General features: G+C 37.0%; 5 protein-coding genes across 5 annotated transcripts; 1 reads left to right on the top strand and 4 right to left on the bottom strand.

Annotated features, from left to right (window-relative positions):
- Positions 1-577: 577 nt before the first annotated feature.
- LOC132052795 (vicilin-like seed storage protein At2g28490) lies at positions 578-2,863 on the bottom strand. The gene is made up of 5 exons (XM_059444479.1): positions 2,482-2,863; positions 2,117-2,298; positions 1,928-2,008; positions 1,429-1,824; positions 578-1,283 (listed from the first exon to the last, which is right to left on the bottom strand). The coding sequence occupies exons 1-5, from the start codon at positions 2,789-2,791 to the stop codon at positions 804-806; spliced, it is 1,449 nt and encodes a 482-aa protein (XP_059300462.1). The 5' UTR covers positions 2,792-2,863; the 3' UTR covers positions 578-803.
- A 4,568-nt stretch (positions 2,864-7,431) lies between these two features.
- LOC132054684 (vicilin-like seed storage protein At2g28490) lies at positions 7,432-9,678 on the bottom strand. Its single transcript, XM_059446657.1, has 5 exons — positions 9,298-9,678; positions 8,902-9,086; positions 8,715-8,789; positions 8,249-8,644; positions 7,432-8,057 (listed from the first exon to the last, which is right to left on the bottom strand). Exons 1-5 carry the CDS (start codon positions 9,626-9,628, stop codon positions 7,647-7,649), a joined length of 1,398 nt encoding a protein of 465 aa, XP_059302640.1. The 5' UTR covers positions 9,629-9,678; the 3' UTR covers positions 7,432-7,646.
- A 2,190-nt stretch (positions 9,679-11,868) lies between these two features.
- Positions 11,869-13,728, bottom strand: LOC132054024 (vicilin-like seed storage protein At2g28490). The gene is made up of 4 exons (XM_059446107.1): positions 13,641-13,728; positions 13,226-13,410; positions 12,551-12,988; positions 11,869-12,394 (listed from the first exon to the last, which is right to left on the bottom strand). The coding sequence occupies exons 1-4, from the start codon at positions 13,726-13,728 to the stop codon at positions 12,272-12,274; spliced, it is 834 nt and encodes a 277-aa protein (XP_059302090.1). The 3' UTR covers positions 11,869-12,271.
- A 1,246-nt stretch (positions 13,729-14,974) lies between these two features.
- Positions 14,975-16,934, top strand: LOC132052797 (adenylate kinase isoenzyme 6 homolog). The gene is made up of 3 exons (XM_059444481.1): positions 14,975-15,199; positions 16,245-16,390; positions 16,482-16,934. The coding sequence occupies exons 1-3, from the start codon at positions 14,999-15,001 to the stop codon at positions 16,666-16,668; spliced, it is 534 nt and encodes a 177-aa protein (XP_059300464.1). The 5' UTR covers positions 14,975-14,998; the 3' UTR covers positions 16,669-16,934.
- Positions 16,935-17,380: 446 nt separating this feature from the next.
- Positions 17,381-19,603, bottom strand: LOC132052796 (vicilin-like seed storage protein At2g28490). Its single transcript, XM_059444480.1, has 5 exons — positions 19,215-19,603; positions 18,823-19,007; positions 18,638-18,718; positions 18,160-18,555; positions 17,381-18,022 (listed from the first exon to the last, which is right to left on the bottom strand). The coding sequence occupies exons 1-5, from the start codon at positions 19,537-19,539 to the stop codon at positions 17,609-17,611; spliced, it is 1,401 nt and encodes a 466-aa protein (XP_059300463.1). The 5' UTR covers positions 19,540-19,603; the 3' UTR covers positions 17,381-17,608.
- Between the last annotated feature and the right edge of the window lie 8,188 nt (positions 19,604-27,791).

Raw genomic sequence — 27,791 nt, forward strand, 5'->3', positions numbered from 1 at the left:
TTAGTATTATATGCAGTAGTTATGATGAATTGAATCCTAAATAAATAAATTTAATTATTAATTTTAATTTTTAAGATATATTTTAAAATAAATTATAACGTCATTAAATATGTACCGGAAATTATATTTTCGGCTAAAATGACTATGGAGGCCAACCCAAAGTTGAGTGACTATAGAAGTCACTTACCTAAAATTGAGTAACTTTTAGAACGCAAAATAGAGTTGAGTTACTATGACGGCCAATTACCTAAACTTGAGTATCATGTAAGCTTCTAACTCTAAGATTTTCTTTTATTAAGAAGTTAACAAATGCATGAGAAGCTAGTTGCAGCGCAACATCTCAAATACAGTGATCCAAGTGAGCGTCAATATTCTTTTCTCTATTGTAAATTTGTAATGGAGCGACTGTGCAAATTTATTTCCCAATGTAGAGTTTACATACCATTTTGTAATCTAGAACTGAAATCTATAATACTAAAACTCTTAAGATATCAATTCTTTCAGTTAATCTCAATTATCATGTTCAAGATACCAACCAGAGGCACCAAGTGAAACTCTAAAAGTTTCTAATTAGTGGAGTTTGAGCCATCGATGGAACACGAATAAAAAAAGAATCCGTCTTATTCAAAACTCAAATGTCATGACGTCTTGCGTCCGATGACCAAGGAAATAAATCCAAACCAAAAAAAAGAAAAAAAGAAAAAAAGACCAAAAAAGAACTAAATAGCGCCAAGATTGGCTTCTAGCTTTCATACCAAAACTCGACTAGCCTAAGGACTAGCATTTCCGCTAAACTAATTAAACTAAACAAAACCCATGAACATGTCATTGCCTAAGCTCCCGATAATCCTTTCCAACTTGGCCATCTCCTTCCTTTCTGGCTCTGTAATTGTCTTGTCACGAGGAGAAGATGATGATGATGGCAAGATGACTTGTTCATGTTGAGCATTGGCAATCCTTTTAAGCCTTTTCTCACCTATTCCAAATGCAGCTGCAAATTCTGACCCTCTCAAGCTCTGCATCAATGAGTTCTTACCCACCAAGAACTGTTGATGGTTCCTTCTTGCTGATGTAGTGAAGCCGAAGAACTCAAATGGGCCATTTGTTGAGGCAATTTGGCAGAAGGGGAAGTACCGTGGCACCCAAAAAACATCTCCTTCTCGTACTCTCGCGTTCATGGCTAAAGTCCCATTTGGATACACAATTTGGATCCTGCCAGTCCCTTTCAATACTATTCCATACTCTATTGCTGTTGGGTTAACATGAGGTGCCACCATGGATCCCTACATTATCAAAGAAAAACATATAGAACAGGTAATTAAGAGGATTTTAAGTTCATGGGTGCGAAGTAAAATAAAAGGAAATAGACTTTTTCCTCTCAAAAAGAAAGAGATAACTCCATGATTTTGAATATGTGAGGTTCATTACCGGGGATAGATTGACAAGATAAACGCCATTTCCGGATTGTTTTAGAGGAGAATAATCAGACTCATCCACCTTCTTGCTCCATCCATAGTCGTTCTTGAAATTGGGCTTCTTGTTGTAGAGATTGTATGTTGATGGAGCTTTATGATTCGCTCGATTGACAAAATCTTCTCTGTTCAACAAGTTAAACAAAAATTTCCTCAATGACCATGTTGATTCATCCTCTTTTGGGCTAGCTGCATCCCCAAAATTTGCAACCCTCTTCATGTGAGCTAGTCTTTGGTGGGGTTTTTGGGCTACAAATTTAGTCCAAATGTTTGTGTGATGAGAACCGGATAAATGCACGATTGGCCCTGATGATTGCCTGGTTAAAAACGTGCTTAGTTCTTCTGTCGAGACCTGCCATTTTACATAATCTTGACTCGGTTAGTTTTTTCCCACTTATGAAGTCTTTTCCACTGCTAAAGGTAGCAGCAAAAGCTAAGTCCCCTTGAATACTCACATTAAGAGCAGTTGATAATGTGGTATGATCGAATCCAGCAAGAATGGATGTAGGATAAGTTCCACCACCAATGAAGAAAGACTGCAAAATATTGTACAAGTTGCAAAGTTTTGGAAGAAAATTAGGAAAATAAACCTAAGACAAGAAATGGATTAAAAGACCAATTTTTGAGAAATTAGCTTTGGATACCTGGAAAGCATTCCATCCCATGGATTCTGAGGTAATATCAATACTACAAATTATGCGAAGTCTTTGATCAACTCTATTCTCCAAATAGAAAGCTGATCCAGCAGGAATTGTGTAAACATCTCCATGCTTCAATTTCCTTTCTACTAATCCATCCCTATAGATGTGTCCAACTCTTGCTTCCCCTGTATTCATTGGCTCATTAAAGGAAAGGATTTAACTTTTTATGCTATTCTTGTTATCTTGTATTTCAACATGCCATAACAGATAATCTGTCTTATTATTTTTCAAGTTACCTATCCTGATAAAACTTATACATAGACATTTTACTATTAAAAAATCGAGTTAAAGAGAGAAGATGAATTTACCATGGTGAACAAAGAGGACAAGATCGGAATCAAGGTACTGAGGGATGAAGAGACTATTTGGTTCCATGGAGATGAAACCAATATGCATTGGACTATGTAAAAACGAACCCCTTCGATAGCCACCCTTCACCAATCTCATAGACCCTGCATCAGTTTTCACAACATCGTGCAAGTGGCGCAGTAAGAACCATTTTTCTCCTTGAGTCTTTTGCTCACTTTCTTCCTCTTCATCTATATAACCACTAACAGAGGCCACTAGTGCAGAGAAAAGTACCAGCAATAGAAGCAGGAGTGTTCTTCTCTTTCCCATTTCAACTCGTAATAAAGAAGTAAGTTTTCTAAGTTTTCTTTAATCAGTTTTGGTTCAATGGTGACTTAGGTGCATAGTCTAGCTATTTATATAGAGGGAATGGTGAGATTTGAGGGAGATGATGTCAACCGTGCATGAATTTTAGGCTTTTCTTGGTGTGCTATAAACATTGAGATCCTGAAAAATATATGTTGAACAAAAAAATAATTTACCGAAGCTTGGATACAGAACCAAATGATGTAGCGAATTATCAATTTGATGACCACTTCAAAGGCTACTCTAGCGCAACAAAATAATGGACTTAAAAGTTTATATGTATAGTAGAGTAATTTTTACACTTTTATTACCTTTAAGCAATCAACATTTACTATAAGCAATTCACAATAAACTTGTAATGCCTTGCACTAACAATATAATTTTGTTTGCAATATCACCTACTTAAAAGCCAATTAATGTGACTGTCAATCGTAATTGTAGATTGATCTCGTAAAACGGGACGAAAGAAAGTTGTCCTAATTAAGTTCTAACCCATTATTTAAATTAATTATTTTCACGGTTAGCATATCTAATTTATATTTATGACAAAATACCCTGAAAAGAAGGAGGAAAAAATACACTTGTGACCTGAATGTCCTTTTCATGGCCCTATATTGTTTCTATGCCAGCATAGATTGATCGGAGCCATGAGTACAAGTAACGTTCCGCGGAGGTCGTCTGGGATTGTAAAAGATGGCTTGATTTAATTTTAATAAGTAAAAGATAAAAAATAAACAAAAAATAGCTAGGGTTGGAGTACATCGATGTGACAAGCTGGATTTTCTTTGGAAAAAAAATAATAATCAAAGATTGGTGTTGTGTCATTTTCCAGGCCGGAAACTTCCCGACAAATTGTATTTTTAGGACAATTGACCCATAGTTTAATTCTATAGTGAGACAAAAAATAATTTTGTGATATGAGAAAAATATTTTTATGGATTTACTGATACTGGGGTCTGGGATGGCAGCTGAGGGGGGAATTAATTAAACGATCCTCTACAAAATATAAAAAATCGCATCTGCGTTATTTCAGAATGGTTCATATATATAAAGGGTGATATAACTCTATTCATTTTCTAAAGATCCCTTTTAACTAATTTCCTCGAGGTGGGGTTAGGGCGAGGCAGGGCACATGAGCAAATAAAAAATGGAGGAAATTAGTTAAAAAAGATCTTTACAAAATGAATAAAGTTATATGACCCATTAATTATATATATGGAAGATTCTGAAATAACACAAAGGGATCTATTATATTTTGTAGAGGGTTATCTAATCAATTCACCCTGGCAGTGTAGAATTAAATTTTTGAAATTTTTTAATTGGGCAGGACGGGTCGAGCAAAATAGGATTGACCCGTTTATTTTTTTGTTTTGACGCAGTTTGAATCACGAGTCTCCAAAACTGTCCAAGAAAATCCAAATTTACTTCCAGTCAATTCCCACCCAAATACTGGAAAGAAAAAAAAAATCCCACCCAAATCACTTTCTTGACGAAATTTTTTGGATTCTCCACGTTCTTCTCAATTCGAAGGTACAAAGTTTTGATTCTTTTTTTCTTTTCCCACTTGAGTCAATCCTCTCCATGTTCTATTGGTCAGTACAACTGTATAATTTGATTCTAACCCCCTGTTTGGATGGTGGTTTCCCGTGGTTTATTAATGTATGGTTTTCTATGAAATCATGTTTGTTTGATTATTTCTATTGTTCTTGAAATTATGTGGTATGGTGTTGTAAACCCGTGGTTCATCCCAGTTTGCTATATAACCATTTAAAAGTCCTAATTTTTGTAACCACGAGATTTAAAGATTTTTTTGCATACGTATTTCATTTTTTTCATTATACCTCACCCCCCCCCCCCCGCCCTACCACCCACCCCACCCCACCCCACCCCAACTACCCCACTCCTCTACTGCCCACCCCACCACCCACTACGCCTCACCACTACCCAATCCCACCCCACAACAACTCACCCCCACCCTACCACCTACTATCCCCACCCTCATCCCATAACCATCCACCTCACATCACCCACCCTTCCACCACCCCCACCCACTACCCCTCACCACCACCCAACCCCACCCCCATAACCACTCACCCCCACCCTACCACTAACTACCCCCACCCCCATCCCACAACCATCCAACTCACACCATCCACCCCTCCAGCACCCCCACCCAATACCTTCTTATTTTTTAAAGTTCCTATTTTATTCTTTACTTGAGTTTTTTTAATATATAAACTAATTTCTAATTAAAAGTTAAGGGTATTTTAGTAAACTTAAAAGTTATTATACAATACCATACAGTCAAACCAAACACTACAAATGTTATTAAACCACAACAAACGATACAGTCTATCCAAATATTGTGTTCATTAATACAGTACAATACAATACAACACCATACTGTACCATAACATACTGTACATTAATAAACCACGGGAAACAACCATCCAAACAGAGGGTAAGGAATTCTTTCCGTATGTTCTATTAGAAAGTTCCAATGTTTTGCGATTTAGAGCTAAAGGTTAGAACTCTATGTGATTCTAGTTCCATTTTAAACTACCAAACGATAAAAAAAAAGAAGGGAAAAGAGTCAAATATACCCTTGTACTATGAGAAAAGGTTTAATATACCCCTCGTTATACTTTGAGTCCAAATATACCCCTGTCGTTATACTATTGGATCAAATTTATCCCTTCTCCATTAAAGTTGTCCTAGGTGGACATCCTATCTTAAGTGGCACTAACATTTGATGAGTTGGATGCCACGTCGCATGCCACTCAACGCCCCTAACCCATTTTACCCCTACCCTCAATTTGTTCTTCCCCTAAAAAATTTTCCCCCTCCATCACCATTACCGCCACCAAAGTTGGTGACTGTGGTTTGGGAAACAATGTGGTAGATCGGCAGACTGGCAAACAATGAAAACACTACGAAAAAAACGTTTTATACATTCAACTGCAAAATGGATGTTGATTTGGCAATATACTTTAATTTTAAAAATTTTGATCGAGAATTTGTTCAAACAATGAATGTGTAGTGCAGTTTTTTCTTTTCTTGAGGTTTTCCAAAAGTGTGTGTGTGTCTAAAGGTGAAGAAAAATCTAGGTTGGAGAAAGAAGAGAATAAGTAGGGTGGGGGTGGAGATGGCGCTGATGGTGCACCATGGGTTGTGGTGGAGGAAGGTAAGGGAAATGATAATTTAATTTAGGTGTCGTTTGGCCATAAAAATTATTCACTTTTTTCCGGATTTTTTTTCTTCACTTTTTTCACTTTTGGGCGTTTGGCCATAAATATTCCGAATACAACTTGAAGTTGTATTCCGGAATACCAAAAACTCAAAAAACTTATTTTTCAAAAAAATTCACTTTTTTTCACTTTTTTACAACTACATTTCACCAAAAACTACAATTTCAAAAACTATGGCCAAACACAACTCCAACTTCAAAAATTCCAAAAAAAAGTGAATTTGTTTTTGGTATCTATGGCCAAACGCCTACTTAATTTAATAAAATAAATAGAAAACTTATTATTTTTTATTTAACTTTTTTGTTTAATGATTAAAAAAAGTTTGGTCTAAAATTGATTTGTGCCCGAAAAAAAAAAGTTGGTTCATTTCTACCTTCATCTTCAATTTTAGTGGTGGTAATGGTGGCAACGGTGGTGGAGAGAAAGAAATTTTAGTGGTGGAAGAACAAATAAAGGGTAGGGATAAAATGAGTTAGGGGCGTTGAGGTGGCATGCCACGTAGGATTGGATGTCCACCTTGGACAACTTTAACGGAGGAGGGGTATATTTGATCCAACAAGATAACCGAGATATTCGAATCCCAAAGATAACGAGAGATATATTTAAACTTTTTCTCATAGTACAGGGGTATGTTTGGCCCTTTTTCGTAAAAAAAAATATCAAAAGAAGTTACACATAAATCCATGCAGCAAAGTGAAAAATAAAGAGGAGAAAGATAACATAAACGGGGCTTAACGGGCAGGTAGCAGGTCAAGGCTTGCCCCACCCTATTGCCATCCCTACCGATACATAAGTATAGTGACCAAGGGCGAAATTGACCCCGAGACCGGCGAGTATTATCACCATGTTGGATGCTCTTTGTGCCACTAGAGTATAGAAATGTTACAATCTAATCTCTGGAATACCTACATTATGTTAAATTTACTCACAGAGTAGGCCTTAGGCTTTTAATGAAGACAATTTTGAAATGATGTAGGATTTACTGTTGTAAGCAAATGTACAAGAACTGCATTTCAACATTAATTCAAATAGGATGAGTAAAATTGAGCTTGAATAATCATTTTTTCTTCAAGGTTTAATGGTGGAAAGTAGTTTGATCAGTATAAAGCTTATACTTGTGCGCTGTTGTCAAGAAATGATCATGTGCCTGAAACTGAAATTGGCCTTGATGAAAACAGTAGTCAATATTTCTTCACTAAATAGGCTCTAACATTTAGGACTTATGTCTTTATACTAGTATTTTCTTTCATAGCATTGGTCCACGAGTCGCTTTTCTACAGATTCTTATATCCTTTGAATTAATTTCAGTTACCCAACAAGTACCAACCACATAACAGCTGAAATATCACATTTTGTTAATGGAGTTCAAACAACAAATAGAATCATGTCAAAAAAACCAATCCGTCTTATTCACAACTCAAAAGGACAATGAGTCTTGCATCATATAATATGACCAAGGAAACTCAAATCGAATGAAAGGAAAACAGAAAAGAAAAACGAAGTTCCAAAACTGGCGTTGAGCTCATGCCATAACTCAACGAGACCAACTACGTACTAGAATTTTCACTAAACTAATAAAAACCCATGTTCATCCTCAGAGGAGAATCCGACGATGATGATGGCAAGATGACTTGTTCACGTTGAGCATTCGCAATCCTCTTAAGCCTTTTCTCACCAATTCCAAATGCAGCAGCAAATTCTGGACCTCTCAAGCTCTGCATCAATGAGTTCTTACCAACCAAGAACTGTGGATGGTTCCTCCTTGCTGATGTAGTGAAGCCGAAGAACTCAAATGGGCTATTAGTTGAAGCAATTTGGCAGAAAGGGAAGTACCGGGGCACCCAAAAAACGTCCCCTTCTTGTACTCTAGCATTCATGGCCAATGTCCCATTTGGATACACAATTTGGATCCTACCAGTCCCTTTCAACACTATTCCATACTCTATTGCAGTTGGATTGACATGAGGTGCCATCAGGGATCCCTAAATTAACCAAGAAACATAGATAAAACATGTAAGCAAGAAAAGAAACATATACTAATAAGTTACAATACATGGACCAAATCAACTCAGATTTGCCTTCACGTGAGGAGATATGAGACTACTGGACCAAGGGTCACCACTTGTATGAGGCAAGTTTACAATATTTAAGTCAGTAAGTGCAGATCATTTACCGGGGATAGATTGACAAGATAAACACCATTGCCAGACTGTTTTAGAGGAGAATAATCAGATTCATCCAACTTCTTGCTCCATCCATAGTCATTCTTGAAATCAGGTTTCCTGTCGTAGAGATTGTATGTGGATGGAGCTTTGTGATTCACTCTCTTGACAACGTCTTCCCTGTTTAATAGAGTAAACAAAAATTTCCTAAATGAACATGTTGACTCCTCCTCTTTGGGGCTAGATCCTTCCTCGAAATTCACTATCCTCTTCAAGTGAGCTAGTCTCAGGTGGGGTTCTTGAGCCAAGAATCTGGACCAAATGTTTGTGAGATGAGATCCAGACAGATGCACGATTGGCCCGGAAGTTTTCCTGGTCAAGAACGTGCTTAATTCTGCTGTTGAGACCTGTCGTTTATATAATCGTCATCCACTGACAAATTTAGTAAGAACATGTAAATTCCCTTGAAATACTCACATTAAAAGCAGTTGATAATGTGGTATGATCGAATCCAGCAAGAATGGATGCAGGACCGCCACCAATGAAGAATGACTGAAAATAAAAATTACACGAGTTACTGCAAAGTTTGGGAAGAAAAAGGACTATAAACCAAAGACAAGAAATGTATTAAATGACCAACTTTTGAGAAATTAGCTTTGGATACCTGGAAAGCATTCCATCCCATGGATTCTGAGGTAATATCAATACTACAAATTATCTGAAGTCTTTGATTTTCAACTCTATTCTCCAAATAGAAAGCTGACCCAGCAGGAATTGTGTACACATCTCCATGCTTCAATTTCCTTTCTGCTAATTGATCCCTATAGATGTGTCCAACTCTTGCTTCCCCTGTATTCATTTCATAAAAACTGAATATTCTGGCTCAAAGGAAAGGATTTAACTTTATGCTATCCATATACTTCAAAATATTTAGCAGATAATCTATCTTATCATTTTCCACATTACTGATCCCACTTTTAATGAATGATTTACATTTAAACATAGAAGTTAAACTCTTCACAAAATCTAGTGAAAGAGAGAGAAGATGAAGTTTAATTACCCTGGTGAACAAAGAGGACAAGATCGGAATCAAGGTACTGAGGGATGAAGAGGCTATTAGGTTCCATGGAGATGAAACCAATATGCATTGGACTATGCAAAAAAGAACCCCTTCGATAGCCACCCTTCACCAATCTCATAGACCCCGCATCAGTCTTCACAACATTGTGCAAGTGACGTAGCAAGAACCATTTTTCTCCTTGAGTCTTTTGCTCACTTTCTTCCTCTCCTCTTTCGCTCCTTCTCCCTTCATCTTCGTAGCCACTAACAGAGGCCGCTAGTGCTGAGAAAAGTACCAGCACTAGAAGCATCAGTGTCCTTATCTTTCCCATTTCAACTAATTGTAATAAAGAAGAATGTTTTCTAAGTTTTCTGTAATGAGTATGGTACAATGGAGAGTGAAGGACCGATAGTTGTTTATATAGAGGGAATTGTGAGATTTTGAGGGGAGTTGTTGTCAATCATGCAAGATTTGTAGGCTTTTCTTGTGTACTTAACGTTTAGATCCTGAAAAATATTCGTTGAACCAACAAAAAATCATTTGGTGAAGTTTGTATACAGAACCAAATGACGTAGCGAAAATTGCAATTTTCACGACCACTTCAAAGGGCTACTCTAGCGCACTAAAAGAACGGATTTAACTTTTAAGATGTATATACTAATTTTTACACTTGTATTAAGGTTACCAATCAGCGTTTTCTATAAAAAATTGACAATGAAGCTTTAATTGCCATAGTAATAATATAATTTTCTTTACAATGTCAAGTGTTTAATAACCAATGGATGTGACTGTCTTCAATTGTGGATTGATCACGATAAAAAATAAATATAGGCAATGTGTTCAAACCGATTATAGAAAAAAAAAATTACACGGTTAGCAAATTTGAATTAAATCAATGACAAAATGCCGCAAAATACTCGGTTAGCGTATTGAACGAGCCTTTGTTATCTTTATTATTATTATCATTATTATTAATTAGTATATTATTATTAGTTTTTTTTGTTTTTTTTTGTTTTTATAGGAAATAAAAAGCTCCTCTCTCTAAACTAAGCCACGATAAGTTGAGCTAGCTCAGTGCTTGACGCACCCTTTTTTTGGGCCAAAATTTCTGTGAATTCGATTCGATTGGGCTTAGTCAAAGCTGACATATGTGTTCCGCTCTGTTGACTCATTAGAGTTGTGTAACACCCTCTGTCCTAATTTATGTGGCACTTTTTATTTTTCGAGAGTCAATTTGACCAAACTTTGAAGCTAAATTGGATTAGATTAACTCAATATTTTAAGATTTAAATTTGTATATTGGAAAACTACGTGAAAAATACTATAAGTTACAACTTTTCCCATATCAATTTGGTAAAAAAATATATCTTAAAATATTGATCAAAATTCATACAGTTTGAATCTCGAGAAGCGAAAAATGCCACATAAATTGAGACAGAGGGAGTAGTAATCTTTTTAAAAAAAAAAGTTATCCCCTAGGGTATACTTTTTTTTATGCTGCTAGACAGTGTATACAGCCTTCTTATTATTCAATAGAGAGAAATATAATCAAAGGGGGCTTAGTTTACCAATCTTAATGAGGTAACGTACCTATACTAATTAACAAGCATGCAAAAAATGGAAATTTAGTGTAAAAGATAAGCAAACGAAACTGAACCTTTTAATATGTTGATCACTTGAATCATACAATTATCCACGGGCGGAGCCAGTAAGAGGATAGGGGTTCAATTGAATCCCCTTTGCTGAAAATTATATTGTACATATAAGGTAAAATGTTTTATAAACTGTTGAATTAAGTAAATATTAGAGAAAAACCTAGTGTAGTGGTAAAGTGGGATCAAACTTGATTTTAGTCGCATTTGCAAATCTCAAGCAAGACTTTCTAGTATATTTTGAATTCCCTTATATATATATATATATATATATATATATATATTTCTGACTCCACCACTGAGTTTAATTATCTAATGTAAGCAAAGATTAGTTTGATGTCTTCTCCGATAAAAGACCAATGCCCTGTTAATTTAGGGTCCCGAACCTCAGATCGGCATAGGAGATTAAGATTGCAAGATGATACTTTGTTTTGTTTGTGGTCTAAAGCAGGAACCACCAGAACATATGTTCTTTTGTTGTCCTAGGTTTATAGCAGTCTTGAAAACGACTCCAGTAATTTGGCCCGAAATACATTCAACTAATGATTTTTCTAGTTGGTGGTATAATCTGGTGGTGAATGTTAAAAAGATTTCCTGAATCAATGAGATTCTTGAACTCATCTTTATACATAATGTGGTTTATTTGAAAAGCTAGAAATAACTGGGTGCTGATATGTGGGGTGCTTCTTTGATTTTGTCAGGTGCATCCTTCTATTTTAATGATTATGATGAGCTTGTGAATGTTAATACTGTCTGAAACAAAAATTCCAGTTTTTCTTACAAATGGTAACAGAATTCGAACCACAAACTCAATCATGTCAAAAAACCAATCCTTCTTATTCACAACTCAAAACGGCAACGCGTCTTGTGTCCAACAAGACTGCCGAGGAAAAAAAAAATCAGATCGCATCAAAGGAAAACAGAATAGAACAAAAAAAAAAAAAGAAAAAAGATCCAAAACTGGCATCGAGCTTTCATGCCATAAGCCCATAACTCAACTAGACCAACTACGTAGTAGAATTCCCACTAAACTAATCAAAATTCATGAATTGCACGTTGTCACCAGGAGTAGCTGATGATGATGGCAAAATGACTTGTTCATGTTGTGCATTAGTAATCCTTTTAAGCCTTTTCTAATCAATTCCAAATACAGCTGCAAATTTTGGCCCTCTCAAGCTCTGCATCAGTGAGTTCTTACCCACCAAGAATTGTTGATGGTTCCTTCTTGCTGAGGTAGTGAAGCCAAAGAACTCAAACGGGCCATTTGTTGAAGCAATTTGGCAGAAAGGTAAGTACCTTGGCACCCAAAAAACGTCCCCTTCTCATACTCTCGCATTCATGGCTAAAGTCCCATTTGGATACACAATTTGTATCCCACCAGTCCCTTTCAACACGAGTCCATACTCTATTGCTGTTGGATTAACATGAGGTGCCACCATGGATCCCTACATTTACAAGTAAGCATAGATAAAACATGTAAACAAGAAAAAAAACATACAAGTCACTATACTTGGACATGTCTACTCAGATTCTAGACTAGAGGTCACCAATAGCCTGAGACAAAATGTACAAGTAAGTCAGGCCGTGCAAATGATCATTACCGGAGATAGATTTACAAGATAAACGCCATTGCCAGATTGTTGTAGAGGAGAATAATCAGACTCATCCAACTTCTTGCTCCATCCATAATTGTTCTTGAAATCAGGCTTCCTATTGTAGAGATTGTAAGTTGATGGAGATTTATGATTCACTCTCTTGACAACATCTTTTCTGTTTAATAAATTAAACATAAATTTCCTTAATGACCATATGCATTTTGATTCCTCCTCTTTTGGGCTAGCTTCTTCTCCAAAATTCATAATCCTCTTCAGGTGAGTTAATTTCTTGTGGGGTTCTTGGGCGACGAATTTGGTCCAAATGTTTGTGTGATGAGAACCAGATAAATGCACAATTGGTCTGGAAGATTGCCTGGTCAAGAACGTGGTTAATTCTGCTGTCGAGACCTGCAATTTTACATAATCTTGATTCAGTTCTTTCCACTGACAAATTTAGTAAGAACATGTAAATTTCCTTGAAATACTCACGTTAAGAGCAGTTGATAATGTGGTATGATCGAATCCAGCAAGAATAGATGCAGGATAAATGCCACCACCAATAAAGAAAGACTGAAAAATAGTTACACGAGTTACTACGAAGCTTTGGGAAGAAAAAGTACTATAAACCAAAAACAAGAAATGGATTAAATGATCATTTTTTGAGAATCCAACTTAGCTTACCTGGAAAGCATGCCATCCCATGGATTCCGAGGCAATATCAATGCTGCAAATTATGTGAAGTCTTTGGTTTTTAACTGTATTCTCCAAATAGAAAGCTGATCCAGCAGGAATTATGTAGACATCTCCATGCTTCAAACTCCTTTCTGCTAATTCATCCTTGTAGATGTGTCCAACTCTTGCTTCCCCTATATTCAATTCATAGAAAATGAACATTCTGGCTTATAATTTGATTTTTACACTACCCGTTTATTTTAACCTGTTAGTGTTTTCCAAGTTATTAGTCCTGCTTCTAATGAAAGGCTATCTAGCTATCGTTTAGAAAACTTAAATGATTTTTTTTATACAAGGTCGGTATATAAGAAGTGAAACTAGTGAAAAGATTTAGTGAAAGAGAGAGAAAATGAAGTTGAATTACCATGGTGAACAAAGAGCACAAGATCAGAATCAAGATATTGAGGGAGGAAGAGACTATTGGGTTCCATGGAGATGAAACCAATATGCATTGGGCTATGGGCTATGGAGAAATGAGCCCCTTCGATAGCCACCCTTTACTAATCTCATAGACCCAGCATCAATTTTCACAACATCGTGTAAGTGGCGTAGCAAGAACCATTTTTCTCCTTGTGTCTTTTGGTCGCTTTCTTCTTCCTTTTCTTCTCTTTCTCTCCTTCTCCCTTCCGATACATAGCCACCGACGGAGGCCACTAGTGCAGAGAAAAGTACTAGCACTAGAAGTAGTAGTGTCCTTTTATTTCCCATTTTCAAATTGTTACACAAAACAAGTTTTCTAACTTCAGTTTTGGTTACTGGTGTGGTGTGTGAGGTGCTCTGTGGTTTATATAGAGTGATGAATGGTGAGATTTGAGAGGAGTTGTTGGCAACGATGCATGATTTTAGGCTTTTCCTGGTGTACTATAAATGTTGAGATCCTAAAAAGTATTCGCTGAACCAAAGAAAAATTATTTGTCGAAGCTTGTATACAAAACCAAATGATGCAACGAAATTTCAATTTTGATGACCATTTCAAAGGTTTAATCTAACGCAGTAGAAGAAAGGATCTAAGGTGTATGCATATATGTAAACACGCTCATTTTAATAAGTGAATATGGTCAAAAACACACTTGAAGTATTACATTTTTACGAGTTTTTTCGTGAACGGTCAAGTGTTTGTATTTTTTATCTGAACTATCACTAACTATTTATCAAAACACATCTCGACTAGTATTTGAAGGTGCGTGATGTACACTCCCTTTTTGCTTAAAAATAGTACCTAATAGCACTACACGCAGATAATTAGCGGAATTGATTGAATTTATTTTAAAAATAATTAAAAGATAATGGTTAAAAACACAACTGAAGTATTTTTTTTTTTAGTTTCTATCTGAACTATCATAAACTATTTACCCTCAAAAATAACAAGTCAACTGTCATGTGAATGAACTTGTATGGGCAAATTAAGTTGTCAAGTGCCTTTTGAGAATTATATTCAAACACTACTCAACTTCGAGGTGTGTTTTTGATAAATAGTCGATGATAGTCCAAGTAAGAAAAAAAAAGTGATATTTTTGACACTATCTCTTTTAATAAATCAAATATTGAACACACTAATTTATCTTATTTTCTCTTAATAATTTAATTTGTTGAAACAATCGTTACAGAGTTGACCTAGCTCTTCTCAATTTCTATATGGTTAGGGGTTGATTCAACTCGGTATTGTAAAAGCTCAATTGGACTCCATTCAATTTGGTTTTGCTATACGTACAGTAAACGGTTATGGCGCAAACTAGCAGCTGCAGGAAGAAACCTAATATACTTATCACCGGAATTCCGGGCACAGGGAAGACAACTACGGCGGATGCCCTGGCGGAGGTGACGGAGCTCCGCCACATCAACGTCGGCGAATTTGCTAATGAGAAAAACTTGATCAACGGCTGGGATGACACTTTCGATTGCTACTATATCAACCAAGACCTTGTAAGTCTTAAACATGGCCCTTCTCCCAAATTTTTGGTAGATTTCTTAACCTAGTTTTTCTCAATCTTTTTTTTTTGAATACTATTAGTACTAAAATAAAATCGTACTATCTGTTACTCCCTTTGGCCAAATTTAGCTGGCACAATTTGAATTTCGAGAGTCAAACAGTTTTATTTTGACCGAGAATTCCGGCATGGAATCTTTAATTTTTTTTTTTAAATGAAATTTACATAACTGGAAACTATGTAAAAAGTACTATAAGTCGCAATAATTAACAATTCAAAATATCTAACTGGTATATAAAAAAAAATTACAGTTAAGGAAAGACTTTAGTTGAATTTCGAAATCCGAATGGTGCCACGTAAATTGGGACGGAGGGGGTAACATTTTGACTTCTCTACTGCCTGAATATGCTCTGATTGATTGTGCTTATTTGTTATCCTCTATGTGTTTATATGGATACTCTGAGGGTAAAACCGATTAAGATTATAGCGGAAGTCGAATATTTTTTTAACACAAACAGTCAAAGCTTGATGGTAAACATTCAATAAGTTAGATTTAAGAATTAGACGGTAGTATTAATTTGAACTTTCTTGAAGTTGTATTTTCAAAGTACAACATATTTAATGTATAAAATTGGACCCGTGTTGAAACGAATGGATAGAGTGCCAACCGCAGCTAATTTGAGATTGAGGTATAGTTGATTGATTAATTGATTTGTACTCTTAAAAGCTGAAAAGTTTATAATTAAGGATTATATATAGTGCTAAATTTAAATCAAGTGATGAAATTGAGTTATAGTGGTTGTTTTGTTTCTCTACCCTGCACTTCCTGTGCTTTTATGCTATCACGGTATTTATTTTAAGAATAAGATTCCTTGATGTAATGGAAAAGAAGGCCGGGGAGAAAACTTTCTCATTCTATTGTTGCAGGCTGAAGTTTTCGCATACGATATTTTTTTATTTCCAGGCCTCGACTGGGGAAATTAGTTCCCTTTGAAGATTAAGGAAATGTGTTGTTAACTTGCATGATGTTGCTTATCCAGGTATGTGATGAGCTTGAAAACTTGATAGAAGAAGGCGGAAACATAGTTGATCATCAGAGCTGTGACTTCTTTCCTGAACGTTGGTTTGATTGTGTGGTGGTGCTTCAAACTGACAATTCAGTCTTGTATGATCGGTTCACTAAGAGGTACTCTATCAATTGATCCTTACCTTTTTCGTTTGTGTGCATCTCTGGTATCGGCCTATTGAATATGTCTCGACTGTTTTGACTGTCCCAGAGGTTACACTGATCAAAAGCTTGCTAATAATACTGAACGTGCAACCTTTCAAGTTTTGCTGGAGGAGGCAAAAGAGAACTATCCAGAGGATATTGTGGTCATACTAAGAAGCGATTCTCTGGAAGATATTACCAAAAATGTGGAGACGCTGACCAGTTGGATTAGTAATTGGAGCCCTGTATTATGAATTATGATTAAGTATCAGCAGAGCATATTAAGGCTACTCACGGGCAGGGGCAGGCCCTGTGCAAGAGGGTTCGTCGAAGAATTACATTGTGTAGATAAGGTCAAAATTATTTTATGTATATATGATGTTACATCGCCCTGCTTCTTTGTGTGTCTACTTCCTTATATTTTGGATCCTTTTAGTGAAAATTCTGGCTCAACCATTGCTCACATGGAAGTTATGTTCTACGGTTTGACTATTAAGTTTTGGTTTCTTCTTCTCTTTAACATACGAGCAGAAAATTCAGCTGGATGTATTGAATGTGATTGCACTATTCCTTTTCTCTGTATAACAGAATGCTGACTTAAACTTTATGTCCAAAGAGTTTCTCTGAGCAATATTTGTGTTCATACTGTCATGTTACAGTTTCCTGGTGGAGCTCAGATGGAACTATAACTGTCTTTTTTGTATTGACTTATCCAGGACATGTTAAGTAGAGCTATTTTTCTTCTTTGTTTAGCTCTACCTAGCATCACATTTTTCTTGTCTGATGGTCATTGTATAAGTTGTCCATTATAAAGTTTATATCTGTGAGTTGCCAAGAAACTGATCATGCACCTGAAACTGAAGTTCGTCAATTTTATTAGGAGCTAGTCGCTTTTGTTTGGCCACATCTTATGTTCTCAAATAGTTTTAGTCACCCAACAAATACCACCACAGGTATAGCTGAAATTTCAAATTTTCTTAATAATAGCAATGTAGTTCAAACTACGATGAGAATCATGTCAAAAAACCAATCCGTCTTATTCACAACTCAAAATGGCAATGCGTCTTGTGTGCAGCAAGACTACCAAGAAAACAAAATCAGATTGCATGAAAGAAAACAGAAAAGAAAAAAGAAACAAAGTTCCAAAACTGGCATGGGACTTTCATGCCATAACTCAACTAGACCAACTACGTACTACTTCCATAACTCATGAGTTGCCTTGTCACCAGGAGCAGCTGATGATGAAGGCAAGATGACTTGCTCACGTTGCGCATTGGCAATCCTCTTAAGCCTTTTCTCACCAATTCCAAATGCAGCAGCAAATTCTGGCCCTCGCAAGCTCTGCATCAATGAGTTCTTACCCACCAAGAACTGTTGATGATTCCTCCTTGCTGATGTAGTGAATCCGAAGAACTCAAATGGGCCATTTGTTGAAGCAATTTGGCAGAAAGGGAAGTACCGGGGCACCCAAAAAACGTCCCCTTCTCGTACTCTAGCGTTCATGGCTAAAGTTCCATTTGGATACACAATTTGGATCCTACCAGTCCCTTTCAACACTATTCCATACTCTATTGCAGTTGGATTCACATGAGGTGCCACCAGGGATCCCTAAATTAACCAAGAGACACAGATAAAACATGTAAGCGAAAAAAGAAACATACAAGTTACAATATATATACATGGACCATGTTAACTAATATTGCTTTCACGCTAGATTTGAGTCAACGCATGCAAATGATCATTACCGGAGATAGATTGACAAGATAAACGCCATTGCCAGATTGCCGAAGAGGAGAATAATCAGACTCATCCAACTTCTTGCTCCATCCATAGTCATTCTTGAAATCGGGCTTCCTGTTGTAGAGATTGTATGCTGATGGAGCTTTATGATTCACTCTCTTGACAATGTCTTCTGTGTTTAATAAAGTAAACAAGAGTTTCCTCAATGACCATGTTGATTCCTCCTCTTTTGGGCTAGCTTCTTCCTCAAGATTCACAATCCTTTTCAAGTGAGCTAGTCTTCGATGGGGTTCTAGGTCCAAGAATTTGGACCAAATGTTTGTGTAATGAGAACCAGATAAATGCACGATTGGCCCAGAAGATTGTCTGGTCAAAAACGTGCTTAATTCTGCCATTGAGACCTATCATTTTACATAATCTTGACTCAGTTCCTTTTTCATTGATAAATGTACTAAGAAATGGTAAATTCATCTGAACACTTACATTAAGAGCAGTTGATAATGTAGTATGATCGAATCCAGCAAGAACAGATGTAGGATAGATTCCACCACCAATGAAGAAAGACTACAATATATATATTATGAGTTACTTGGGAAGAAAATAAGGACAATGAACCTAAGACAAGAGATGGATTAAAGACCAATTTTTGGGAAATTTGCTTACGATACCTGGAAAACATGTGATCCCATGGATTCTGAGGTAATATCAATACTGCAAATAATGTGAAGTCTCTGATTTTTAACTGTATTCTCCAAATAGAAAGCTGATCCAGCAGGAATTGTGTAAACATCTCCATGCTTCAAACTCCTTTCTGCTAATTCATCCTTGTAGATGTGTCCAACTCTTGCTTCCCCTTTATTCAATTCATACAAAATGAAAATTCTGGTTTATAATTTAAATTCTACACTCCCATGTTATTAATCGAACATTTTCTGAAGGACTATCTATCACATCATTAAGAAGACTTAATCATGTAAACTTTTTTATGCAATGTTAGTGTGCAAGAAGTTAAACTTTTAAAAAGATTTAGTGACAGAGATACAAAATGAAGTTTAATTACCTCGGTGAACAAAGAGGACAAGATCGGAATCAAGGTACTGAGGGATGAAGAGGCTATTAGGTTCCATGGAGACGAAACCAATATGCATTGGACTATGTAAAAATGAACCCCTTCGATAACCGCCCTTCACCAATCTCAAAGACCCAGCATCAGTTTTCACAACATCATGTAAGTGGCGCAGTAAGAACCATTTTTCTCCTTGTGTCTTTTGCTCACTTTCTTCCTCTTCTCTCTCTCTCCTTCCTTCATATTCATGGCCACTGACGGAGGTCACTAATGCAGAAAAAAGTACCAGCACTAGTAGTAGCAATGTCCTATTTCCCATTTTTAACTCGATACAAAGAGCAGTTTTCTAACTTTTCTTTAATCAGTTTTACTGGTGAGTGATGTGCAAGGTCTGTGGTTTATATAGAGGGAGTGAGGGAATTGTTGTCAGTCATGCAAGATTTCTAGGCTTTTCTTGTGTAATAAATGTTGAGATCCTGAAAAATATACGGTGAACCAACGAAAAGTTATTTTGCTGAAGTTTGTATACAGAACCAAATGATGTAGCTTAATAGCAATTTAATGACCACTTCAAAGGGCAAATCTAGCGCAATAAAACAAAGGACCTAAGGTGTATGTATATAAACACATTTTTTAATAAATCAATAATAAACACATTATTTTATAATCTCAATATTTCTTATAATCTAATTCTGTTGAAACAAGCATTAAAGAGTTGACCTAACTCAATACAGTTACTATATTATAGAAAAGCTTAGTTGTTGATTCAACTCGGTACTGTAAAAGCTTAATCAAGTTCAATTATGTATAACAGATGCAGATTTAAACTGTGTCCAAAGAGTTGTAGCAGTATTTTGCGTTAATACTGTCATATTCAGTTTCCTAGTGGACCATGTTATGCTCAGATGAGATTATTACTGTATTCTGTTACTTTGTTATAATCTAAAAGGCCAGGTTTTTTGTGTATTGACTTAATCCAGAAGGGACATGTTAGTAGAGCTATTTTCTTCTTTGTTTAGCTCTACGTTGTGTCTCGTTTTTCTTCTCGTCTGATGGTCGTTATGTAGTTGTCAATGACTGTGGTGTAGCCGTGTAGCTACTCTAAATTGGTCGCCTCAGTTTGGTGCAACTTGATGAAAAATGTTGTCACTTGACATAGAACAATGGGAATTAACCTTACAGTGCCCATTCTCATTGACTATACTCATTTTTATTACTATTTAGAACATTGAAATTTATTCATTCTATCTTTATACTTTTTGGTTCATTGTTATGTGATCATCTATGAAATTTACCCTTTGATCATCCTCAATATCGAAATTTTTTAATATGTATTATACACAACTGACATTAGTTGTGTGAGGCTCCATTTTGTGAGGCACCTAAAATTTGTGGACCCAAAATTATAAGATGTGGGTCCATTTTTTTATCTCACAAAAAGAAACCATGTAGCTATGAGCTATCTAAATAAAACACTCCCTCGGTCCCAATTTAAGTGTCTTACTTTTCTTTTTAGTATGTCCCAAAAAGAGCGCCTCTTTCTATATTTAGTAAGTTAAATATTCAAAGGGAAAAAGGGGGAAAAAATGCCCCTCTACTTTCGGAAAAGGGCTAAAAATATCCTCCGTTACAAATTTGGGTCAAAAATACCCCTCTCGTCATTAAAGTTTTCAAATATACCCTGTCTTAACGGAATTTACCAAAATAGCCCGATTTCATTTTTAAACCCGACCCAACTACATAAAAAACCCATATGCAACCAACTTGTTCCGGAGTCCTACATCTGGAGCCACTAGACAAAGGAGCGGGTAACCTACATGGATTTTTTATTTAGTTGGGTCGGGTTTAAATGGAGCGGGTTTAAAAATAAAATCGGGTTATTTTGGGAAATTCCGTTAAGACAGGGGTATATTTGAAAACTTTAATGACGGGAGGGGTATTTTGACCCGAATTTATAACGGATGATATTTTTAGCCCTTTCCCCAAAGTAGAGGGGTATTTTTGACCCTTTTCTCAAAATTCAAAAGTCCACAAGATTCAAAAGTATCATTTTATTTCTTAAACTTAGTGCCAGGTCAAATTAAGACACTTGAATTGAGACGGAGGGAGTACATTTTTATGATGCTACCAAACAAAATGGGCCTCATGGTGAAACGTAACGTATGCGAAACTAAGCAAAAAGTAATGGACTGGACCAACAAAGGGCCCAAAGTGAATCATGCCAATATGCATGAAGTAATTTTTTTTTTTTTTTTTTTTTTGCGTGGATTGTCCCTCAAACGTGCTGGTCTTTAATTTTTTTCCTTCGCCTAAAAAAGTGACTGAAAATACTCGCAAGGCAAGGTTTCGTGAAAGTTAGGCCTTATATAAGGCCTAACTTAGTTATGTTGTAGTTTCAAGTTAGGCCTTATAAGGCATAACTTCTGTAGTTCCAAGTTAGGCCTTATAAGGCATAACTTCTGTAGTTCCAAGTTAGGCCTTATAAGGCATAACTTCTGTAGTTCTAAGTTATGCCAGACAAGGGGTAAGTTATGCCTAAGGCAAAAGTTATGCTTGACAAGGGGGAAAGTTATGCCTTTAAGGCATAACTTCTTTATAGAAACTATGACTTAAGGCATAACTTCTATATAAAACCTATGCCTTAAGGCATAACTTGCCTTACGGTTTTTTTTTCTACAGAAGTTGCGCCTTAAGACCTAATTTTTGCCTGAATAGGCATAATTTGCTATGAAATTCTGTCTTGCGATTTTTTTTTTTTATATTCTGCTGGGGTTCGAATCCAAAATCTTAGGAGTATTTTCGGTCACTTAAAGTGCCGAAGGGCAAAAACGAAGGACCAGCAATTTGAGGGGCAAAAATTAAAGACCACCCCCGAATAAGAGCATTTGTGCAGATGACCCTAAAGTAATTGCACGGTTTGGCCTTCAAATGGACTGGTCTTTAATTTTTGCCCTTCAAATGGGCTGGTCTTTAATTTTGGGAAAACCACATAAAACACCCCTAAAATGCAAAATATTTACCCTCTCCTAAACTAATTTCGCCTAAAATCCAACCGGCCGAAAGTATTTACCCGAGTACCCCCTCACCCAAAACTCTTCCTCCATGATACCATCGCAGTGTATTTATATATCATGATGTATTATAGAGGACTAAGAGAGTGTCTCATTGAAGGACTGAAACAGTCTTCCATGATACCATCTCAGTATGTGGTATATATTATGATGGTATCATGAAAGACTGAGGAGTGCCTTGTTGAAAGATTTGAAGCAATCCTCTATGATACCATCTCGTATATATATATATATATATATATATATATATAAAACACAATAGAGGTTCTTTTTTTGAGGATTGTGTGTTTTTTTGAATAAATGAACATGATCCTCAATGATACTATGTTAGTATATTATATATACCATATGGGTTTCATTGAGAGTTGATGAGTGTTTTTGAATAAATGAAAAAAGTCATCTGTGATACCACTATGGTACATAAGAGACAGGGTGATACCCTGTTGGTGTCATAATTTTGGGAGCATTTTAAGTAAATAGTTTGAGGGCATGAAAGTAAAAGGGTTAAGGGTGGGTAATTATTTTGTTTTTCAGGGACAGTGACGTTCTTTCCCCTTTATTTTTTCCTTTTAAAATCGGACTTATGCGTATATGACATAAATTCTTTAAGGACACCCCGCAAGATAACTTATGGATATTACAATGCGTATTTGATTTTGAAACGCAATAATTAAAGACCAGCCCATTTGAAGGGCAAAATTAAGACCAGCACAAAATTGGGACAAAGGTGCAAATGACCCAATATGCATTACAAGTGGAAATTGACATTAGTAATCAAACAAAATGCGGAAAATATATCTTTTTGTTTGATTTCATTTTATGTTTCTAATAGCACATATTTCTTTTCAGAATATTCAATTTATTATTTTCGACGTGTCTCAAAACATACTTGAATGCTATTTTTTTTTATTTTTTTTTAAAAACCGCTTTGTTATTTGCCACGGGTTACATTCTTAATTAAAAGCTACTTCTTGATTTTTAATTCCAGAATAGAGGATACATGATTTATATATAAACTTTAAAAAAAAAAAAAAATACAGAAAAGATTGTCCCAGTTATTTTTTTTCTTTTTCTTAGAGAAACGTAAAGCAGAATTTTTTTACTATGTGATTGCACGATAGTCATTGTGTCATTTTGATTATGTAACACTGTAATGAACGATCATCCACACACTTTTTTAAGTGTCAAAACCTAAAAGTACAAAGTAAAAGAATGTTGACTGATAGAAGAGACAAATTAAACTAAAAGGAAGAAAACGTTCAAGAAATGATGAAAAAACCAAACAACGCGTTTCTACAATTAAGCCATTAATCAACTATTTCTGCTACCAATATTTATTCTCATCATACGCAAACTTTAAACGGATTCCACGAATACGGATAAATTATTACTTTCTGCTTGAGTTATGTATATGTATACAAAATAATTTAATATGAGCCTGTTTGGATGGGCTTATGCCTATAAGTTCGTTTATAGTTTTTTATGTTCAAAAAAATAAGTTGGGGTAATTTAACTTATTTTTTTGGCTTATAAATTGCTTTTCACTTATAAGTTCGCTTTTAGAGAAACAATGGTTTAATCAAATGGGCCCAATTATTTTTTTGAGCTTATTTTAAGACAAAATGACTTTAATGTTCCAAACCAAACACTCAAAAAATCAAACAAATTTTATAAGCAACTTATAAGCCAATCCAAACGGGCTATATATATACTTCATATACTAGATGACCATATTCTGAATTTACTACTTCAAATTATGGACTTGCATCATGGTTCTTATTATTGTTTTTTTGGTTCCACAAAAATGACGGCCGGAGTAGTCGTCTACGCACATATGCATGGAGTGTGATCGGATGTTTTGTGTTTGTGAAATTCAACTTAATTATATTTTGGAGTATGCACGGCAGATAGTCAATTTACCATTAACTCGTGTCGGTTTTACATCGTGGCAATGTTATGAGTAGGAGTGTACATGGACCGGGTTGGTATGAATTTTTTAAATACCAAACCAAACCAATTGCGTCGGGTTTTTAAAATTTATACACCAAACCAAACTAATAAATTAAGGTTTTTCAACCTCGGGTTTTCTCGGGTTATTCGGTTTGCTCGGGTTTTTCGGGGTTTTTTTTTTTCTTTTTTCGGAATAATCTTGATACAAAACATATGCACTTTTAATTCAAATATTTCTTTAGTCCTAGTATGATACAACTATATAATTAAGGTGTTTCTTAAGAAAATAACACAAAATGTGAGAAGAGTGATGACATTGTATTAAAATATTCAACAAAAGATAATAAAATCGGTTATAATAAATATTGCTAATTAATAAGCCATAAAGAAAATGACCATAATCTAAAAATATTAAGTCATGCTAAAATAAGTACGGCTAACAAGTATTAGTTACATGACAAAGAAAAAAAAACTTAAGTTATGTATTTTCACTCTCTAAACCAATTATGCAAAATTAAAGAATAGATATCCAACATTATTGTCATTCTTTATGGTAAATTGAATTTCTTTTGTTAGCATTAGTGTTGAGTTGGTTTTTGGGATTCATAATTTTCAATTGTGAGATTCTGTAAGGTGCAGATTCTCTCTCTCCGCTCATCTTCTCTCTCCTCTCATATACAACGGTAAGTTAGCTCCTCCCCCCCTCCCAACCCCCACCCCACCCACCCCCCAACCAAGCCACCCCAACCGGCGACCGGCGACCACCACCACTGGTTCCGGCCGGCCAGATCTCTCTCTCTCTCTCTCTCTCTTTTATTCTCTCTTTTCTCTCCTTCTTCCTTTCTTGTTTTTTTTTTTCTCTTTCCTTTCTCTTACCTGCATGATCGAAACCCTGCCAGTAGGTTTCCGGGCGGTTTCTGCACGGGTAATCGAGTTTTCCGGCGGTTCGGTCGGTGAACAAGGATGATTGATCGGTGAAATGATTCTGCCGAAGGGAATGAGCATATTTTCAGAGACAACGATATTTTCGCGGCAAACGGAGATTCTCGGTGGTGAATGTGTTTTACTTACTTGGAGTTGGTACCCAATAGCCCATTTCTGTCGTTTAGCCTTATAAATTTTTGCACCGCTCCGCCTAATTGAATACCTATTTCTAAAACTTATAGACTATTACTAACTTGTGCTACATTATTGACCCTTCGTTTGTCTTAGATTAACCTTTCACTAGCGTATATTTTCTTTACTGGCTTTGGCGAGGAATGGTAGACTAGGGTCATGTTCTCGGTTGGGATCGGGGACTAGGGTTGGGGGGGGGGGGGCTAAGGGGGTTGAGGGAGCTTCTAGATTGAGAGCAGGGTCTTGGAATATTGGGACTTTATCGGGAAAGTCCATAGAGTTAGTTAAGATTCTTAAAAGGAGGATTAATATAGCTTATGTCCAAGAGACTAAATGGGTAGGACCTAAAGCTAAGGATGTGGACGGGCACAAGCTTTGGTTCTCGGAGCAAGTCGAGGTATACAGGAATGGGGTAGGGATCTTAGTAGATAGTGAGCTTAGAGATCGGGTGGTAGAGGTTAGGAGGATCGACGACGGAGATGATGGCGATTAAGTTAGTCGTTGGAGGGTTCACCTTGAACATTATTAGTGCCTACGCGCCATAAGTAGGTTTGGACGAGGAGGTAAAAAGGCGCTTTTGGGAGGACTTGGACGAAGTGGTGGTAAGTATACCGCCCTGAGAGAAGTTATTCATGGAGAAGATTTCGATGGGCACATTAGGTCCGTTTTCGAGGGTTACGACGAGCTACGTGGAGGATTTGGCTTCGGGGGACGGGAATGGTGGAGAGTCTCACTCCCCGGATTTCGCAAAAGCTTGTGGATTGGTGGTAGCCAACTCGTGTTTTCCGAAGAAAGAGGAGCACTTGGCAACCTTTCGTAGCTCGATGCCGGTCGCGACGCAATAGACTTCTTGCTTCTTAGAAAAGATGATAAAGGCCTCTGTAAGACCGCAAGGTCATACCGAGTGAGAATCTTACGACCCAACATAAGCTATTGGTGATGGATTGGAGATAAGAAGGAAGAAGAAAAAGAAGGTTGTGGATGACCGACCGAGGATTAGGCGGGGGAGTTTGACTCCGTCTAGTGCCACTAGATGGGGGAGAAGTTGATGGCTATGGGAGCGTGGGATAGTAGGGGGGGATGCGAGCGATGTGGGATAGACGGCCACCGCATTCGGGAAGAAGCGAGAGAGGTATTAGGGGTCTCACGAGGCCGCCGTGGCGGGCACCGAGGGATTGGTGGTGGAATAGTAGAAGTCCGAGGAAGGTAGAAGCAAAGAAGGCATATATGAAGGTGGTAGATAGCAAGGATGATGAAGACAAGCGGACGAACGGGGAAAAGTATAAGATGGCGAGAAAGGAGGCGAAGTTGGCGATTTCGGCGGCTAAAACGGCTGCCTTTGAACGCCTTTATGCGAACTAGAGGAGGACGGTGGGGATAAGAAGCTGCCCAAGCTCGCGAGAGAGGAAGGCACGCGACTTGGATCAAGTGAAGTGTGTCATGACTTCCAGGATGACCAAGTGTTGGTACAGGAAGCCCGCATTAGACAGAGATGGCAGTCATACTTTCATGAACTCTTGAACGAAGGAGCGGACAGAGACATTGTATTGGGAGACTTGGAGCACTCTGATAGGCATCGCGTTAGTTATTGTAGGAGTATAAAGGTTGAGGAGGTTAAGGGAGCTGTTCGTAGGATGCGCAGGGGAAGAGCGACCGGACCTGACGAGATTCCTGGAGAATTTTGGAAGAATGCAGGCAGGGTAGGCTTGGAGTGGGCCGATCGGATTGTTTAATGTCATTTTCAAGACAAAAGATGCTTTAAGAATGGTGATGGAGTACAATGATTCCCGTGTACAAAAACAAGGGAGACATTCAAAGCCGCAACAACTATAGAGGTATCAGGTCGCTAAGTCACACTATGAAAGTGTGGGAAAGGGTGGTGGAAATGAGGGGTGAGGAGAGGTGTGTCTATTTCGCAGAACCGCTTTGGATTCACGGGCGCTCGACCACGAAGCTATCCATATTGTAAGGAGATTGGTGGAGCAGACAGGGAGCGGAAAGAGGGACTTGCACATGGTATTCATTGACCTAGAAAAAGGCCACGACAAAGTGCCAAGAGATGTCCTATGGAGATGCTTGGAGGCTAAAGGTGTACCTGTGGTGTACATTAGAGCGATAAAGGACATGTATGATGGAGCTAAGACCAGGGTAAGGACGGTAGGAGGAGACTCGGAGCACTTCCCTGTTCTACTCGGAGCACTTCCCTGTTCTGATGGGGTTGCATCAGGGATCAGCTCTTAGCCCGTTTCTATTCGCCTTGGTGATGGATGAATTGACGCGACAAATACAAGGCGAGGTGCCTTGGTGTATGTTGTTCGCAGATGACATAGTCCTGATTGACGAGACTCGCAACGGAGTTAACGATAAGCTGGAGGGCTGGAGACAGACGTTGGAGTTTAAAGGATTTAAATTGAGTAGACCAAGACAGAATACT

The sequence above is a fragment of the Lycium ferocissimum genome, chromosome 4 (assembly GCF_029784015.1).
Source record: "Lycium ferocissimum isolate CSIRO_LF1 chromosome 4, AGI_CSIRO_Lferr_CH_V1, whole genome shotgun sequence".
In the NCBI taxonomy this organism is placed as follows: domain Eukaryota; kingdom Viridiplantae; phylum Streptophyta; class Magnoliopsida; order Solanales; family Solanaceae; genus Lycium; species Lycium ferocissimum.

Excerpts from the sequence above, each read along its gene's own strand:
- LOC132052795 (XM_059444479.1), bottom strand. The coding sequence starts at position 2,791 with ATGGGAAAGAGAAGAACACTCCTGCTTCTATTGCTGGTACTTTTCTCT. Across the intron at positions 2,009-2,116 it reads TGGGATGGAATGCTTTCCAG|TCTTTCTTCATTGGTGGTGG; the intron begins GTATCCAAAGCT and ends AATATTTTGCAG. Across the intron at positions 1,284-1,428 it reads ATCTTGTCAATCTATCCCCG|GGATCCATGGTGGCACCTCA; the intron begins GTAATGAACCTC and ends TTGATAATGTAG.
- LOC132054684 (XM_059446657.1), bottom strand. The coding sequence starts at position 9,628 with ATGGGAAAGATAAGGACACTGATGCTTCTAGTGCTGGTACTTTTCTCA. Across the intron at positions 9,087-9,297 it reads TGTCCTCTTTGTTCACCAGG|GGGAAGCAAGAGTTGGACAC; the intron begins GTAATTAAACTT and ends AAATGAATACAG. Across the intron at positions 8,058-8,248 it reads ATCTTGTCAATCTATCCCCG|GGATCCCTGATGGCACCTCA; the intron begins GTAAATGATCTG and ends TGGTTAATTTAG.
- LOC132054024 (XM_059446107.1), bottom strand. The coding sequence starts at position 13,728 with ATGCATATTGGTTTCATCTCCATGGAACCCAATAGTCTCTTCCTCCCT. Across the intron at positions 12,989-13,225 it reads TGGGATGGCATGCTTTCCAG|TGGAAAGAACTGAATCAAGA; the intron begins GTAAGCTAAGTT and ends TAAATTTGTCAG. Across the intron at positions 12,395-12,550 it reads ATCTTGTAAATCTATCTCCG|GGATCCATGGTGGCACCTCA; the intron begins GTAATGATCATT and ends TTGTAAATGTAG.
- LOC132052797 (XM_059444481.1), top strand. The coding sequence starts at position 14,999 with ATGGCGCAAACTAGCAGCTGCAGGAAGAAACCTAATATACTTATCACC. Across the intron at positions 15,200-16,244 it reads ACTATATCAACCAAGACCTT|GTATGTGATGAGCTTGAAAA; the intron begins GTAAGTCTTAAA and ends TTGCTTATCCAG. Across the intron at positions 16,391-16,481 it reads TATGATCGGTTCACTAAGAG|AGGTTACACTGATCAAAAGC; the intron begins GTACTCTATCAA and ends TGACTGTCCCAG.
- LOC132052796 (XM_059444480.1), bottom strand. The coding sequence starts at position 19,539 with ATGGGAAATAGGACATTGCTACTACTAGTGCTGGTACTTTTTTCTGCA. Across the intron at positions 18,719-18,822 it reads TGGGATCACATGTTTTCCAG|TCTTTCTTCATTGGTGGTGG; the intron begins GTATCGTAAGCA and ends TATATATTGTAG. Across the intron at positions 18,556-18,637 it reads CATTATCAACTGCTCTTAAT|GTCTCAATGGCAGAATTAAG; the intron begins GTAAGTGTTCAG and ends GTAAAATGATAG.